The sequence below is a fragment of the Magnolia sinica genome, chromosome 16 (genome assembly GCF_029962835.1).
Source record: "Magnolia sinica isolate HGM2019 chromosome 16, MsV1, whole genome shotgun sequence".
In the NCBI taxonomy this organism is placed as follows: Eukaryota; Viridiplantae; Streptophyta; class Magnoliopsida; order Magnoliales; family Magnoliaceae; genus Magnolia; species Magnolia sinica.
The window spans coordinates 22,664,611-22,680,918 of NC_080588.1; the positions used below are offsets into that span (position 1 = coordinate 22,664,611).

The following is a 16,308-nucleotide window of genomic DNA, read 5'->3' on the forward strand; positions in this document are numbered from 1 at the left end:
GTACCATTGATGGAAACACTAGAATATGATTGGTTGACTTTTCCACACTGAAACTGGATCATTGACACCTTTTGACTTTCACCATGCATCCAAAGGCTTTGAATTGAAAGCCATGATTCCCTTCAGGTGTGGTTTATTCAAAGTAGGGTCCACCAAATGGATGTTCCAGAATCAACTCTGCAACCATGTGCACGAATCTCATACAATGACTGGTTCACTTTGCAACAGCTCAATAGTTGTCCTCGTTTCGGGGATGTGCACGACAAGTTATCAGGCTAAAACATTTTCCAACATTAACCAACCGCCTGGGAACAAATGATATTGAGGAAAAAAAAGAAAGAAACCCAGACCTGGACATTGGCTATTTTCGGGATCATAATTCCAGGAAGGGAGAATGGAATGGGATGTGCAATGAAATCTCCATACATGGGGTTGGCGATAAACACAAAACCCATGAAACCCAGAGCCTTTGCAGTGTCGAAGATTGCAGAGAGAGTGGAAGTTCCGTTGAGGAATCCTTCTGAGAATGAGCATATAACAACACTACCTTGCACTAATCTAGGATCCAATGCCTCTGGATTTTGGCACTCTTCAATATATGGTGGGCTTGGTGGGAAGCTCCCGTTTACAATCACTGCATCCTTAGCCAATACGAGCCTGAATTGGAGGAACCCTTCTCCAAAAGTGGGTCCTGAGAAGAAGAAGAAGAAGAATGTTACCTAAGCAATGAAACCTTCCATTAGTGATCCCTCTTATAAGGAATTATACTAATATTCATATGGAAACAAAGACAATGGAAAGGGAAGTTTGCTCAAATACAGCATGATGAACGTTGGGACTTCTATCTGTTGGAATTGTGGGGTTTTTTTTTTTTTTTTTTTTCAATGACCCAAACCATTAATGTGATAAGGATACCCTTGCATGGAGATGCCCAAAAAGCTCGTCTCATTGAATATTTCAACCCTTTGATTACACAAAGGTTATGTGACTGTCCATTTGCAAACCAAAAGAATCAAATTTCAAATGATTGAAATACTCCAATTCAAGAGATTTTATTTTTTGTATGTCAACCATCAAGTTGTCTCATTGTATAAATGGTTTAGATTGTTGGAAGACAATACAGATTCAAAGACTAAAGTCCTGAAGTATCACATTGCAATATGTTGGGGATGTATTTGAGCAACCTTGTGGAGAGGAAAAAAAAAGCAATAGAAAGAAGGATGCTCCTAACCCTCCATAGGAGTTGAATTTGTATAGTTGAAAAAGAAATGTAAAGAGTCCACGTTCACTTACACCACTCAATGGTTCTGCCTGATGTTTGGACTGCCATGGTTCAAAACTAGTGGATAGATCCAGTACAGCAATCATGGCTGCAAGAGGGCCTGGTACATACTGGATCCAATGGATGCACATGCATATATCATTCTTATCTTCCAAGCACGATGAGGATTGCTTCAGGAAGTCGTTTGGATGCAACATCATATTGAATTGTGATGAATGTTTGTTCAACTAAGTAGAAATGACCAAATTGCAATTACTTCCATTGTAGGGCTAGCAATTTCATTACCATTGGGCCATTTCCTCTTGATTGAGGTGAATGCTCGCGATTCAATTCAGTTGTGCATTGGATTTGAGCCCATAACTCAAGGGGAGACATGGTGTGTTTCAATATTGATGTCTTGGGTTTGAGCCCCGCTCAACTAAAAGAAAAATCACTTATGCATCCAAACACTGCCTTAAAATCTTCAAGCATAGAGTAAAAATGACGCAACTATGCTCATGACGTGCATTGTTGTTTTTAGCGAGTGATGTTGAATGGGAACACTTGCCAGATAACCCAATGCCGCTGATTTTTCGACCATCACCAAGGACAAGTTCAGTGGTGAAACTTCTGTCTGTGGTGCTAGAGCCAACACCCATTGCCCACGGGCTATAAGAAACGATACTGCTGGCAGCTGGGCCCTTATTCCCTGCGGCTTGTACTACAAAAATTCCAGCTCTTCGGGCAAATAACAGGAATATGTCAAAGACGTTCAAGAAGGTAAGTGTATCTTCTGGAGGTTCATCTGGACCAATGGAGAGAGTTATGATATCCACACCATCTTTAACTGCCTGTAAATTGTTACCAAAAAACCAACCTCTTGTCTTTTATTTTCATCTTTATGTAAAGCTGGAAATACAATTTGCTTAGAATATGTGGGAAAATATGACAAGTGCAAAGGTCGCACTTAGACTCAACTCGATATTTTAATAAATAATTCAAAGTATTTGTTGGGGGGAAGAAATTTTAAAATTATTGGAAAGAGATAAAGTAAATACAATAAGTGGTTTTTACCACAAAATTCCTCGTGAATGGACATGTTACCAAATAATGCCTGGACGATTAGAAATTCCAGGGAAATGCTTTTTGAGGGAGGAAGTGCAAAAATGCCAGAGTCTATTTTTTCTTTAAAAAGTGGTGAAAGTCAAGAATGGTAGGTCTCACATGGTATCTGTATAACATCCAACCTGTCCAAGATATGCACGCCACCATGGTGGTCACATGAACCAAAAGCTTAGCCAATCGAATCATGAGATGGGTCACACTTGAATTTGGATGTCTCTGAGTGGTGTATATTATATTTTAAGGCTTAGCCCACCTTATGATTGGATCCTCCATATGTTTGGTTCATCTAATAATCATTTGTTGGACAGGTTGGATGTTAGAGACATACCATGTGGGCCCCACAAAATTTGTATCTCCACTTTTTAAAGAAACAATAAATGAGGGCAGTTGTGTAATGTCTCCTCACAAAAAGCACAGCCAGGGAATTTTGGTTCCTTGAGGCACTATTTGATAAATTCCAAATTCCCAATGAATTATGCGGTAAAAATCCCATAAATTGATAAAAGAAACATAGCTGCAGTGTCTGGTGCACTGGTAGTAGGTCCTTGGTCTCATGGAAGAGGTCTGTTCAAATCCTCTTGTGCTCGTCGATTTTCTTTGAGAAAAAGTGGCAGTTGACTGGGTGAGTTACTCAGCCAAGTTTTGAGTCAAAAACTGAGTTTTAGAATTATGGTGATACATATGAGGAGATTTGCAGCAGCGAAACTGCTGATGTGGAATACATGTATATTGAATACAGCTGTCTGTACTTTTTCAACGAATTACTCATTTTTATTGCACACATATAGCCTGCATGATGAGTTCTCTGGCCTGACTTTTGGGCCATAGCTTGTTCACAATGGTCCCCACCTGATGAATAATCCAGATCTCACACCTGTTTGCCATACACACCTCAAATTTTCACTACAATCTCTCTTCTTACTGCATGCCCTTGACATTCTCTAAAATAAGTACAAGCTCTACCACATAACACTTTCTCATCAGCTCACAAAAACAATTTTTTATTTTTTTTTAATTTTTTAAACATTATCAAATAACAAAAACATAACCAAACAGCCTTCATAAGCGTCCGTTAATATTTAGATGTCCGTGTCTAATGGGATTATTTATTTATTTATTTTTAAATTTTGAAATCAGATTTTGTTTGATCCATTCCTCATTTTTCCATGTTTGGATGCTCTAAACTTGTTTTTAAAATCTATGTTTGCTGCCTCAAAATATGAGTTTACGAAAATCTATTGGTAATTCTATTTTTTCGAAGACAATTTAAACAACCCTTTATCCTCATTATTTAGACCTTCAACCATCCTTTGCAAGCTCTAGAATGTTGGAATTTAATTTTGATGCCAGCACCATTCTGAAGAGAACTTCCAACAGTGTTAGCAGTGGGATTTGGAAGCAAACAACCTAAACGAAGGGACAATCAAGTCTCGGCACCCTGGAACTTCGACGGAATGGTTGGATAGGTGGACATGAACTTGACATACAGGGAAAGATAAAAGAGAGTTTGTCTTTCCCCAACTCACTCTGCAATTGTGATTGAAACCCCAGCAAAAACTATTCAACAGATGCACCTTCCTCTCACGAGAACTTTTTTGCTTTTGCTTTTGTTTTTTATTTTTTTGGTAGGTAATGGCTAGCAAGCTTGAAATTCGAACCTTTCCCACAAGGGAGATGTCTTTGCCACCTCATCCAAGGAGCTGAGATAGCCATTCGCCTTTCTTTTGGGTGGGTTGTTTTTTTTGGAAGCAAACAACCCAAACGAAGGGACAATCAAGTCTCGGCACACTGGAACTTGAACAAGAATGCTCGGATAGGTGGGCATGAACTTGACACAGCGAATGAGAAACGAGGGTTTATCTTTCCACAACTCACTCTGCAACCGTTATTGAAACCCCAACAAAAACTATTCAAGAAACTCACCTTCCTCTTAGGAAAACTTTTTTGTGTTTTGGGTAGCTAATGCAAGCAAGCTTGAAACCTGAACCTTTTCCACAAGGGAGATGTCTCTACCACCTCATCTACGGAGCTGAGATAGCCCTTCGCCTTTCTTTTGGGTGGGTGTTTTGATTGCTATCTGTAATCTAAAACACTCATAATTCCCCTATTCTCCTTCCTTTCTTCAATTCCTTTCTCTTGAAATTGATAGTCCTGGTTTTTGTCGCTTCAGCCAATCCAAAATTGCTTCAAGTGGTATTAAAGTGGGTTTCAATAGAACCTGATTGTGAGTTGCTTGATTCTTGTTAGTCTTTTTTGGAGAGGTGTTTGAAGTCATGGAATGCCAGTCGTCGATGGATCGTGAGATAGTAGTGGAAATTTGAGTGGGGGTGTGACCGTAGCTTCCCATCAGGAAATTGAAGCTTGTTCGAGCTATTTTTAAAGTGTTTTCAAGAAAGAAAAAAAAAAAGTCCGTATGGCGCCTCGAGGGAGAGGTGGTGATCATGTGGTGGCAGATGAAAGACTGACATTTAACCCACTTGATGAGGAGATGGAGAAACTTCCAAGGTAGGTAGAATATCTATCTCTGTGCATTGCATGAAACCTTTTCATTGGCTCCGAATGTTGATGAATAGCGAAATCTGACAAGACAGTTTGTGATTCGACCACTGGGCTTCAGTAGGAGAGTTCTGCATGATCATTGGCAAAGTACCCATTGTGGAGCTGTTGTGGTAAGAGGTGTCACCCAAGGGGAGGGTGACCATCTCTTCATGATCATCCCTCTTAGTATGATTCACGATAACATAATGGCACAGGAGGTAAAGGATGATTGTCCCTACGCATAACACCTCATATGTTGTTGTAGATTATAATGTCACTAGTATTGGGAACTTTGAATCTAGTGGCATTTGGTCTCGTTTCCTTCACATGGCATAGCTATACGGGAGGCTCATCGTAGCTTTGAGTGAGTATTCTTAGGTGTTATGCACAACAAAAAGCTTGGGAATAAGTTTATTGCTAATGGCCAACTACTACTCTATCATCCGTCCTTCACTGTCATCATTATGTTGTGTCCAGCATGCTCCACTGTTCCAACAATGCAAGGCTGTTGATCATGATGCAAATTTTCCCATTCAGCAATCTTGTGGACAGATTTCTTACATTTCCATATTATCTAACTACCCATAGCAATGGTGGTGATATACGTCAATGTGGTTTCTTTCTCATGACCATGAAGACAACAAAAGTCTGGGTTTTGATAGGGCATCTGTTAAGCATTGAGACTCCATTAGATGTATCACCTTCATGAAATGTCAGGACTTGTTATGATTGGTGACTGCCCCAATCGCGGGAGCATCATCATTGAAGTCATTGGTGAATAGTGTATAGAGTTTGACATTAATTTGTTCTATGATTCAGGAGATGTTTATGTCATTTGGGATCCCCTAATCCATTGAGACTCTCGGGGTGAATCTTTAGAGCCTTTGATTGAAATGGTTACAAAACAGTTTTGATTCATGATCATTGAGGAGACCTTGGTCTAATCATTTTGATCCTTGATTGAAATAAAGTCTTGTCCAAACGTTCATGTTTGATAGGAGGACGGTGGAACTCCTTCGTTGTGAACCCTTTGGGCCCACATTCGGACAGCCGGATGCAGCAAAGAACACTTAGAGAGAGCCTTTGAGGATCTACTTGACCTATGGGCCATTTTCACCTCCATCATGCCACCATTGGGAGAGCCAACATGGCTGTATTTGGGGGAGGGCCTTGGCTGTTGGAATAGTATCTCTTCTGGTGGAAATCCTTTTTTCAACCTTTTAGGGGCGCCTAGTAAAAGCCCAATTTTGATAGTTTATGATATATAGGATTTTAGGTGCATGTTGGGGTAATTTGGTCATTTCTCATGATTTCTTAGTTGGTAATTAGGAGATTTGTCATGTCAATTGAAGTTTGTTGTTGACTAGTTGTGATCAGTAGTTTTTCTAAGATAACAAAATATATGTTTGATGGCTTACTAATGAGATTATCTGGAGTTACTCTAGTAATAGCTAACTATGCTAACTGTGTAACTAATATCAGGTCTATTGCAAAGTATGATATACATTAAGCTACCTACTGTACTCTCATAGAATACCGAGGACTATAGAATACTGAGGACATTGTCAATTTCTCAACATCAGTCTAGGGACATGACTTCATATCTAGCTTAGCAATCTTCTCCATAGGAATCTCAATTAAGTTTTGAGTTTTTAATCCTGAATTGCTACGATTTTTTTTTTTTTTTCTTTTTATTATGTACGTAACTTGAGACAAGCCCAAGAACCTCTTTGGATGGCCCCTGATAATCTTCACCCTTAGAATAAAATTGGCTTCACCAAGATATTTTATTTTAGTGTTAAAGAAAAAGCAAAAATCTTATGTCGTTATTAGTAATCACATGTTCTTACTAGCTAGTAAGATATTATCTACACAAAAAGACTATTAGAAAATACCTTCAGATTGCTTTACATATACACAATGATTTTTCACCCATTATGAACCTGAAGGTGATGATGGCTAAATGGAACCTCATGTACCACTGTCTTAAAGATTGCTTCAGCCAATAGATAGATTTCAACATCTTACAAAATTTGGTTTCTTTTTATTTACATATTCCATGAGTTGTTGCATGTATATTTCTTCATGTAGATAATCATTTAAGAATGCAATCTTTGCATCAATCTGATACAACACTAGGTATAAACTTGTGACAGTGGACAAGTTCATGCAGATGGAGGAGAATTTTGCAACTGGTGAAAAAGTCTCATCCCAATTAGTGCCTTCGATCTGTGTCAAAGCTTTAGTAACTAATCATGCTTTGTACTTGTCCACCATACCATATGTTTTTCTCTTACTTTTGAGTACCCATCCATTCTTTATCACTTAGCGATTGGGTGGTGGATCTACAAGTTCCTATATGATTTTCTTCATAGAAGCGATCTCTTCATCATAGCTACCCAATCAACTGAACTTGGAGACAACAATGCATTGAACTGGGTTCATTATTGTCAACAATCTCGATATCTGTTTTCTTGTTAGAGGGTAAATGGGCCACATGATCTAGATGTGGGTCTTGGTTTAGTGGTTTGGTGACAAATCTAGATATATGAAAGGTGGGGCTCAGTTTAGAGGGAAAATTGATATACATGGTTAGGATATGGATGAGTATGAGGGGTTTGATAGTTGGGATATGGTCCGTAGGGGTGGGGTTGCTTAAGGATGGTCATAGTGGTTGTTTAAGTGAAAATGTAGGTTAGGATATGATGGATGGTTTGGAAGAGGAGAGAAAAATACCTAGATTAGAGCTTGCTCTGTTACAAGCTAATGTTGGAGCCATTCACACAAGAATGATCCAATGGTGCTGGCTGTGAAATTTGGGAAAAAACTGCCTAAAGGAAGGGATACTTGAAACTCAAGACACTGGACCTCTAGCAAGAACAGGGTTTGAACTGAAGGCAAAGGGGAAGAGGAGTTTCTCTTTTCGCAGTGCCATGCAACCCCCCTCCCTCAAAAAAAAAGAAGACATTTTCTCTAATCGGAGTTTTTCTGTTCCATATAGGAAGGAAAGCTACTCCTCTCATCTAATGCTAACCTAATCTCATCTCATCGATTGGAGATTATTCACAAATAAAACAAACTAGCAAATAAAAAGTAACATTTAAAAAAAGCAACCAAAGAGAGGAGGATTTCCAACAAGTTTCTCTTAATTAGCAGGAGATTGGAGAATTACGATTAATGCTTGGTTTTCAGATAAGTCTAAATGTGGTATTAGTCTCATTTGAAATCTTCTTAACCATTGCTCGCTAATGCATGGGATCCACTGGCTAGATACGCTCGAGTGTGTGTGACTATTGGTTGGATAATTTTGGTGTGGGGCCTACAAGAAGGGATTGGAGGCATTTTACACATGGGGCTTCGATGATTGGCAAACGTGTGGGGTATTGCATGTTGGGCCTCCAATTAAAGACATTCTACATGTGAGGCTTGCTTGTTTTGCTCGTTCTGCCTTGTCTATTTTTCTAGATTGAGGGATAATAATTTGGGCAGTATTAAAATGGCTTAGACTATTTGATTGGTTTGGATTGTCATTAGTTTGACTTGAAATTGTGAAATGATTATAAACGAAATCTTTTTTTATTTTATTTTAAAAACCATCTAATGTTTAGAAAACTTACATTTAGACGAGGCATGCATTTTTTCATAGAAACACATTTAAGCACCTAATGTGTAGAAATGTTTGGATCTGCCATTTCATCTACTACGAGTCACGTAGTAGCAAATCCATTGTATGGAAGACCAAATCTTATATGCATATTTTAAGATTAATGTTTTTAACTTTGATTTCCTTACTGCATTTTAGATTTCTTCATAAACTTCATGCTATGAAACAACTTGGGACTCAACATTGAAAAGAAATAGAATTCGGTAGGCATGATTACTTGATCGATTGCAGAAACTACATCTGCAAGAGTTCCCACATCTGGATATATTGGCTTGTAAACAGCAATCCTGTAATAGCATACTTCAAATCATCAAATCTATTTCATGCAATTAGTTAAAAAGATATATAATAAGTGAAATGATCATATACAATGTTGTATGTCATTACTATATGATTGTAAAGGTCACTTGGGACGAGTACCAGAATCATTCATTCATCAAGCATATTATGTCATTGAAATAATTTTACAACCATTGGTCTAACTTAATTTTCTAATTATTTAGATTCTTTTAGAAGATTACATTCTGAGGCTTAAATCTGAAATTTTAAAAGTTTTAACTTTTGCCTTCGAAAATCCACTCGGACCTGTCTGTTGAGAAACAAAATAGGCAATCACACCTATTACACACAGCATTATATGCAACAGATGTAGAAGGGAATCGTCCTTGCTTATGTGATCCCATCCTAAGTATACGTCTATGCATGCAAGATAAAAAGAACAACGTTTGCAAGAGCTGAAGGGCAATTGTTTATGTATGACGTAGAAAATTAACACGCTATAGGAAAAACAAGGCAACATGCAATCTAGCTTGAAACATGTCAATACCTCTCACATATAATGATTCCTTAAGAAAGTATCTAAGAAACAACGGATGACCTCTAGCTCTCATGAAATAATTTAAGAGTTGTACAAACTCAAATCTCTAATACTACATTACCTAACTCATTGTTGACACCGAAAAAATCATTTTCTGAGTCAAGGCCAACTTTGGGCTGGTGGAAGAGGAACCAATCGATCTCAAAATGGGGAGCATCACTAGCGGATCTGTATTGAGGAAGTTACGGCTTCATCTTCATAAGGGTACTGACCTGATTCGAACACTTGACCATCCGCTTTGATACCATGTCAAACAACCACTTGCTCTAAGAGCTCGAGTTGTTAAAGGATGGTGTATCAATGTATATCAAGGGACTTTTAACACTCCAACAAAATTAAAAGTTTTCGGGAATTTAGAGTTTAGTAAAATCCTATTCTACAATCACCATCTACATATTCAAGTTTCTAATGTGAAAAATAAAACCCTATGGTTAGGAGTATCTCCAAATGATGCCCACTAAAACTGAACGAAGTGTTGACCCCGATCCTCCAAACTTGGAGTTCACTCCATGATCGATCCTAGATAGGATCCAATTGCGAAACCATGCACAACAACCTTGCAATAAGGCCATGGACATGTCCATGAGCGCTATCCAGACAGGCGAACCCTACACATGTAGACGTGGGAGGAGGAGAGAGAAGAATGTGTACTTATCTTCTCTTTCTCTATTTTTTTCTCTTTAGGTGATGCCCAAGGGGAAAGGGACGTCTAAGGATCTATGTTTCCTCTGGGATAAGATTTATATATAAGAAGTTAGGCTTTTATGGACAAATTGCTTGTGCCCTTGACCACAAAAAGTTTATGTGGTTGTAAGCTATGTGGGGCCCACAGAGATGCCCATGAGAAATCTACTCCATCCATAGCTTCTCAACTCACAATATGATAGGACTTCAAAAATCAAGCAGGTCTAAAACTCACATGGGCCACACGATAGGAAACAATGAGACTGAAATGTTTGAAATTGCATGGTGGGATATGAGTCTACTACGGTGCCTGCGAAAGCTTGGCAGAGTTATAGAATTATGACTAAGTCCTAGAGAGGGAAAGGGGGGCGGGGGGTTTGGTTTCCCTACTCCACTCCCGACGAATGTAGTCTCCTCGAGTGTACCAATATTTACTATCTTTAGGAGTTTTCAATAGGTTCACTTCTAACCTATACAAGTGTACAATCTCATCGGAGGCCTGTACAAGGTCTTACAAATGCACACTCTCGTTAGAGCCTACACAAGGACTTGACACATGTACACTCTTGTTGGAGGCCTACACAAGGACTTACATGTTCTCGCCGTGTTGGTGGCGATATGGTCTTACACAAAAACCTATGTGAGTTTGGGTCGCAAATTTTATACACAATCCTACTCAAGGATGTTACACAAGGGGATCGTATGTGGAATCTTACAATTGACAACTTGCCGTATCGAGCCCCTTTGTAGCGCCTTTTTGAGATGCTTGATCGATGCTCTCTCGTGCTTCAATAATTGACAACTTGCCGTATCGAGCCCCTTTGTAGCGCCTTTTTGAGATGCTTGATCGATGCTCTCTCGTGCTTCAATTAGGTTTTCTTGTGCTCCCCTGATCTTTGAAGCCGATCTTTTTCCGCTTTCTTGAATCGGCTACCTTACACTTGGTGCTCCAATGTGGCTACTAAGGTAATGGGAGAGGTTTGGTCGAATCTCACACAACTAAAGGCTTAGTTGGTTTCTAAATAAGGATTCATCTAGATGGGCATTTTAAAGGTTAAAAGGTAAATGATTTACCTATTGGATTAGTGTCTATCCTCTAAAGAATTTAAGGAATTAAGGTCATTGTCATAAGGAGGTTGGAATGCTCATGAGAGTGATTAAACACATGTAAGATGATTCAAATCCCTTTGGGTGAGAGGTTAGAAGTATTGAGAAGTATTGGGATACACTATGGCTTCTAACTCACTCTAATACCATCAATTTTCCCAAGAACTGAAAGTCACTTTTATAGAAATTGGTTTCCAACGGCTAGTTTAACGGCTCTGTTGATCGGATCGAATGTGCCTTTGATGGGATTGAAGGTTCTTCGATAGGATCGAGATGGTCCTCTATGGGATCAAATAATATGAATTTCTAGTGGAAATGTTGTTGGACAGTTTTTAGCTACTTGCTCGATGCCATCGAGTGGGACTTCAATTCTATCGAGTCCTATCGATAGCATGTCGATAGGATCGAGATCCACTCGAAAACTGCTGTTTTTGGGCATATGATTTCACAGCAGCTTAGCACTTCTTCTAGCCTTACCTAACATGTTCCAATTGGGCTCATAAGGCTAATGAATGATCAAACAAGGTTTACTTATTACGGTTAGGATCACATAGAGGCCAAGGTTCTTTTGGGTCTAAGGTTAGGGTCACCAAGACACCTTATTTACATGTTCTTCACTTCCTTGATGCTCTAAGTCTTCATGTATCTTTGGTCTTCAGCTTCCAAAAGCTCAACCGACATACTGACACATAGACGCATGTGATTGACAAACAATATGCACAAATTAGTGCACTAACAATTTCTCCGTTTGTCAATTACATGACAAAAACCTAACCTAGATCTTGTCATGGTCCATACCAATGACAAACCAAAATAATTCAAAATATTACATGTTCAAGTATAAATGATTTACAACTTGATACAAATAAGATATGTAACACTGCATTGCTCCCCTATAATTGCTCGAACCTGCAAAATATATTACACTTGTTTTGGTGGGACTTGATCTTTTTCTTCCTTTTTGTTAGTATTTGACCAAGAATTAATTCCATAGATATACCAATTAAGCGCGAAATGGAAAGCTCTATATGTCATTGATTTACCAATAGGCATATACTAACAAGGGAATGTAAGGGTGCATATTAACATTAAAATATATAACATGCGCAATATGGTTATTGAAAAAGATATACCATTTGTAATAGCAATAATCAATGGTAGTCTAAGCTAAAAATATATGATACTAAAATCAAGCAATTTTAAAGCTTAAACTATCAAAGGAAATGAGGCTATAATCCTCCAATTTAACTATATAAATTCCACAAAAAAATGAGGCTCAAATCCTCATATTTAACTATAAGCTCACATAGATCTTTATGGATCATCAATCCCTCTTCACCACCCACATGGGTGTGAGTTTTCTAAGACCCGAATCAATTTTAGGAGAGGCTTCTTTTCTTAGATTCTACTCTCCTAGGCACATCTCTACTAGGGGATTTTCCTACCCTTATGGTTGTTGTCCCGACTAAGAATTTTCTAAGTATGTTTAATTAATAGGGAACTTGTTTCATCAACTCCTTTATATGGTTGTTCATTTCTGGAGGGGATGTGAACTTCTTCTTTTTCGGTGATCGTCTAAGATGACTCTTTTTAGAATTTGCCATTTTCTCAGTCCAATAAATTTACCTATACAGTTCGGGACTAAGATGAATTGTTGGTTTTTATTGATTCGGCATTCAAACCTCATGTGGCCTATTTCTCCACACGAATGGCACACGAGATACGATTTAAATTTACTCCTTGAAGCTATAGAGTCCTTTTGGATCATCATTGAAACAGAGGTTGTAATATGAATATTCCTATTGTTTCTAATACCTCTATTGTCCCCACAAGGTTTACCCACATCAAAAGATTTACTTATATGTTCAATTTGGACAACCTTAGCGTTGCCAATATAAGATTCAAGTTGGTTAACTTGAAGTTTCAAGTCTTGATTTTCAGATTTAACTATATCAAGTTTTAATTCAAGACCCGAGCACCTCCCTAAAGTCTCATCAAGGTTAGATTTAAGATTTTCCTTTTCTTGTGTGAGGGGGGAATTTTCATATTCCGCTTATTCTAATCGGTTAGTCAATTGAATTTTTTCACCCTTTACCAACCCCAACATCTTCATAATTTTTATTCTTTTCTTAAAAAGTTGGTCGTAGGCCTTCTGCAATTCGACATCTTCATTCTCATCATCTTCTTCACTATTGGAGGATGATGTCTCTTCTTCATCCAAGGTTTTATGGTCGGATACTTCTCCTATGTCTCTTAGTTATAGGAAAAGTAGGGGTATTAGAGACAATTAAGGTGCGCATGGATCCAAGGTCTCCACCACAATGGGATTTTCTAGAATTTGTTTTAAAATCCTTGGACTCATCCCATTTTGTTACCATATTCTTCCTTGGATTTTCAATATGTTTGGACACAAGGAGACATCATGACTATAATCCTCATAAATGTGAAAACAAGTTTCTTTTGATTTTTTGAAAGATCTACCTATATGCAGTGTCAAAAGATGTATCCTCCATATCACAACTCCTTTTACTGTTAGACATGATTCAAAAACTCTTTCTTTGATCTTACTTTAGACGGTTAAGTCCTTGAAGAGCAACCCACCCTGATACCAATTGATATTGCATGGTGGGATAAGAGTCAACCACGGCGTGTACGGAAGCTTGGCAGAGGTATAGAATTATGGCAAGTCCTATTGGGGGGTAATTAGGACGAAATTAAAATTCTTGCCTAATATAAACTAATTTATCAATTAAAACATTCAAGGAAAATTAATATTAAGGCTTCCAAGCCAAAGCGAGTCCAATCACATAGACTACAAGAGATATGCCAATTAAGTAACTAATATATATCGATAGTGAACTTGTGTGTGGTTTGCAAGTTAAGTGCCTAGCACACAATTCAACTCAATCATTCATATAGTTTAATTAATCAAATACATAAACATAGATAGAAATGTACGTAATTCACAATCGCAAACACTAGTATATATAGTGGTTTGATTTCTCTACTCCATTCTCGGTGGACGCACTTTCCTCGAGTGTACCAGTATTCACTATCTTAGGAGTTTTCAATAGGTTCACCCATAACTTTTATAAAGGCATACTCTCGCCAAAGGCCTACACATGGTCTTACAAACATACACTTTCATCAGAGGCCTACACAAGGACTTAACACACATACACTCTCATTGGAGGCCTATGCAAGGACTTGACACATATACTCCCATCGGAGGCCTACACAAGGACTTACACATACTCACCCATGTCGGTGGTGTGATACAGTCCTACACAAGAACCTATGCGAGTTTGGGCCGCAAACTTTATATTAAATCCTACAAAAGGAAAGATTATGTAGACTCTTACAATTGACAGCTTACTTGCCAGATTGAGCTCCTGTATATGCCTTCTTGAGATGCTTGATCGATGTTCTCTCGTGCTTCAATTAGCTTCTCTTCTGCTCCTCCGATCTTTGAAGCCGATCTTCTTCTGCTTTATTGAACTGACTATCTTGCACTTGATGCTCCAATGAGGCTACTAAGGTAATAGGAGAGGTTTTGTCGAATCTCCTACAACTAAATGCTTAGTTGGTTTACAAATGGGAATTCACCTAAATGGGCATTCTAGAAGTTAAAAGACAAATAATTTACCTATTGGATGTGTGTCTATCCCCTGAAGAATGCCAAGAATCAAGATCATCTTCATAAGGAGCTTGGAATGCTTATGAGAGTGATTAAACACATGGAAAATGACTCGAATCCCTGTGGGCGAGAGCCTAGAAGTGTGAGAAGTATTGGGATACATCAGGGCTTCTAACTCACTAAAAACCATCAATTTGCCCAAGAACCAAAAGCCACTTTTCTAGAAATTGGTTTCCAACGGCTAGTTTAACGGCTCTGTCAATTGAATCGAAGGGCCCTTTGATGGGATCAAAGGTTCGATAGGATCGAACAATATGAATTTCTAGCGGAAATGTTACTAGACAATTTGTAGCTACCTACTTGATGCCATCGAGTCCTATCGACAATCTGTCAATAGGATTGATATCTACTTGAAAAGTGTTGTTTTTGGGCATATGATTTTACAGCAGCTTGGTTTCTCTTTTAGCCTTACTTATCATGTTCTAATTATGCTCTTAAGGCTAAGGGATGATCAAACAGTGTTTACCTATTACGGTTTGGATTATCTAGAGGCAAAGTTTTTTTTTTGGGTTTAAGGTTAGGGTCACCAAGGCACTTCATTTACTTGTTCTTTACTTCTTTAATGCTCTAAGTCTTCATGTGTCTTCAGTCTTCAGGTTTCAAGGGCTCAACCGATATACTAACACACAGATGCATGTGATTGACAAACAAGGTGTATAAATCACTGCACTAACAATGTCAACGTTGAAAACTTCCTAGATCCCACCATGATGCTTAAATGCCATCCAAACCGTTCATAATGTTATTAACATTGGGATAAACTGTAGGCACAAATATCATCTTGATTAAAAACGTATGTGGCCTCCACAAAATTTCCACTGGTAGGCGTTCAATCCCCATTGTTTCTTGTCACGTGGCCCACATGAGTTTTGGATTTGCTTGATTTTCGAAATCCTGTCTTATTATGAGGTTCAGAAACTAATGGACAAAGTGGATTTCTCATGGGCATCTCTGTGGGCCATATCTTCTAACCATATGAACTTCCTGGGGTCGGGGGCACAGGCAATCCTCGTCCAAGTTTTAGAGATGCACAGGCTATGGTACACCTCATCCATAGAAACTTTTATATGCCCTGGTAAATAAAAAATAGAAAAAATAAAAATAAAAAAAATCCTCGATCTTACCTATCCATGCATCCAAATTTACCTAATTCCTCAACTAACCATGACCATCCACCCTTGATCCAATACTCATGCTAATTAATAGGTCAACCATAAGATCTTAACTATCATAAAAATCCATTAAGTGCAATTAAAACCTCTACAACGTTAAACAAATCAACGGTTGAAAACATTTATTAAGAAAAATATAAAAAAATATTTAGGTGATGGGCTTAGTTAAAAGAAATTCAATGG

At 38.2% G+C, this 16,308-nt stretch overlaps 1 protein-coding gene across 1 annotated transcript in view; it reads right to left on the reverse strand.

The window, feature by feature from the left end:
- The window catches only part of LOC131228696 (subtilisin-like protease SBT2.4), a 69,607-nt gene that overhangs the window by 1,924 nt on the left and 51,375 nt on the right, over positions 1–16,308 (reverse strand). The window contains exons 5-7 of the mRNA XM_058224538.1: positions 8,806–8,875; positions 1,830–2,112; positions 351–691 (exon numbers count right to left, since the gene is read on the reverse strand). Of these exons, the coding sequence (XP_058080521.1) occupies positions 351–691; positions 1,830–2,112; positions 8,806–8,875 (694 nt within the window). The remainder of the gene's footprint in view (positions 1–350; positions 692–1,829; positions 2,113–8,805; positions 8,876–16,308) is intronic.